Below are 1,684 nucleotides of genomic sequence, written 5' to 3'. Positions count from 1 at the left end.
GCCGGCGCCGGCGCAGCCGCTGGCGGGCGCAGTTCTGCCGCGGCTGCTTCATGAAGAGCAGCGGCGGGAGCCTGCGCAGGAAGAGCGCGCGCACCCACGGCGGCATGGTGTGCGTGGTGGGCGAGCGGTGGTGCACGTTGAGCACGCACACGCTCGTCACGATGGAGAAGGTCACCAGCACCATGGTGAACATGAGGTACTTGCCCACGAGCGGCACGTCCAGCGAGGTGGGCGGCACGATCTTGGAGATGAGCAGCAGGAAGACGGTGAGGGCCAGCAGCACGGAGATGCAGAGCGTCATCTTCTCGCCGCAGTCGGACGGCAGGTAGAAGACGAGGATGGCCAGCGAGGTGATGAGGATGCAGGGGATGATGAGGTTGATGGTGTAGAAGAGCGGCTTGCGGCGGATGATGAAGTCGTACGTGATGTCCACGTAGGTGGAGTCGTCGGGGTTCTCGTTGCGCCGCCCCGGCAGCGCCACGATGTCCCACTCGCCGCTGGGCGTGAAGTCGTCCAGATTGGCCACGTCGTTCTTGAGCACCAGGTCGATCTCGGTGTGGTCGTAGGTCCAGGAGCGGAACTTCATGGTGCAGTTCTGCTGGTCGAAGGGGAAGTGCTTCACCTCGATCTTGCAGGCGCTCTTGTAGATGGCCGGCGGCAGCCAGAAGATGCTGCCGTCGTAGGAGATGACGGCGTTGGAGTAGAAGGACACCTCGTACATGCCGTCGGCGCTGGGGCAGAGCGGGGCGCCGTGAGCGGGGCCCGCGGCGCCCCGCGCCCGGCCCCACGGCACCTACTTGTTGTAGAGCACCACGTCGGGCAGCCAGATGTGCTTGGAGGGCAGGCGCACCTTGCGCATGTTGTCGAAGTCCTCGGGCCGCCAGGTGAGGCGGTAGTCCTCCCACTCCTGCGTGAGCCACACGTTGGTCGTCATGATCTGCTCGCGCTCGTGCTGCGGGCGACAGCGGGCGGCCCCTGAGCGGAGCCGGTGCCGGCGCCGGTGCCGGTCCCGGTGCCGGTGCCGGCGCTCACCACGCTGATGAGCTGYGCCAGCGACACCATGAGCTGCACGGTGACCAGCTCGGAGCCGTTGGTGGCCGGGCGGATGAGCTTGTTGTAGCGCGCCGGGTCCAGCAGGTACTCGATCAGCCGCTCCTCCGTGTCCGTGGCCGGCGCCCCTGYGGCGCCCGGGAGCTCAGAGACCCCCGGAGCACCGGGACGGAGGGACCTCCCCGCACGGCAGCACCGGGAAGGAGAGGACCCCCCCACCGGGGCACGGGGTGCACCGAGAAGGAGAGATCCCGAGCACCGGGAGCAGCGGGAAGGAGAGATCCCCTCCCCACCAAAGCACCGGGAAGGAGACATCCCCGCCCCAAGAGCACCGGGAAGAGCCGGGAAGAAGGAGACTGGTGGTGGGGGGGGCAGGTCCCTCCAGAAGCGGCGGGGACGGGGGGCACCAGGTCCGGGTGATTGAAGGGGGACGGCAGCCGGTGGGGGGGACCGGGCCGGTACCGCTATCGGAGGGGTTGGGGTGGCGGTACTGGGAGGAGGAGAGGGGAGAGGCAGCCGGTTGGGGGGTGGGGACCGGGCCGGTCCCGATACCGGGGTGGGTTGGGGTGGGTACTAGGTGCAGCAGATGGGAGAGGCAGCCGGTTGTAGCGGGGCCCGGGCCGGTACCGGCACC

At 68.7% G+C, this 1,684-nt stretch overlaps 1 protein-coding gene across 1 annotated transcript in view; it reads right to left on the bottom strand.

The window, feature by feature from the left end:
* Positions 1-1,181, bottom strand: part of CHRNB2 (cholinergic receptor nicotinic beta 2 subunit) — a 1,754-nt gene extending 573 nt beyond the window's left edge. Inside the window, exons 1-3 of the mRNA XM_026048485.1 lie at positions 1,033-1,181; positions 798-952; positions 3-731 (exon numbers count right to left, since the gene is read on the bottom strand). Of these exons, the coding sequence (XP_025904270.1) occupies positions 3-731; positions 798-952; positions 1,033-1,062 (914 nt within the window). The 5' untranslated portion in view covers positions 1,063-1,181. The remainder of the gene's footprint in view (positions 1-2; positions 732-797; positions 953-1,032) is intronic.
* Positions 1,182-1,684: the final 503 nt, after the last annotated feature.

This window comes from Nothoprocta perdicaria, unplaced genomic scaffold (assembly GCF_003342845.1).
Source record: "Nothoprocta perdicaria isolate Ctin4 unplaced genomic scaffold, notPer1 scaffold_543, whole genome shotgun sequence".
Taxonomy (NCBI): domain Eukaryota; kingdom Metazoa; phylum Chordata; class Aves; order Tinamiformes; family Tinamidae; genus Nothoprocta; species Nothoprocta perdicaria.
This window is presented reverse-complemented; position numbering and strand designations above follow the sequence as displayed.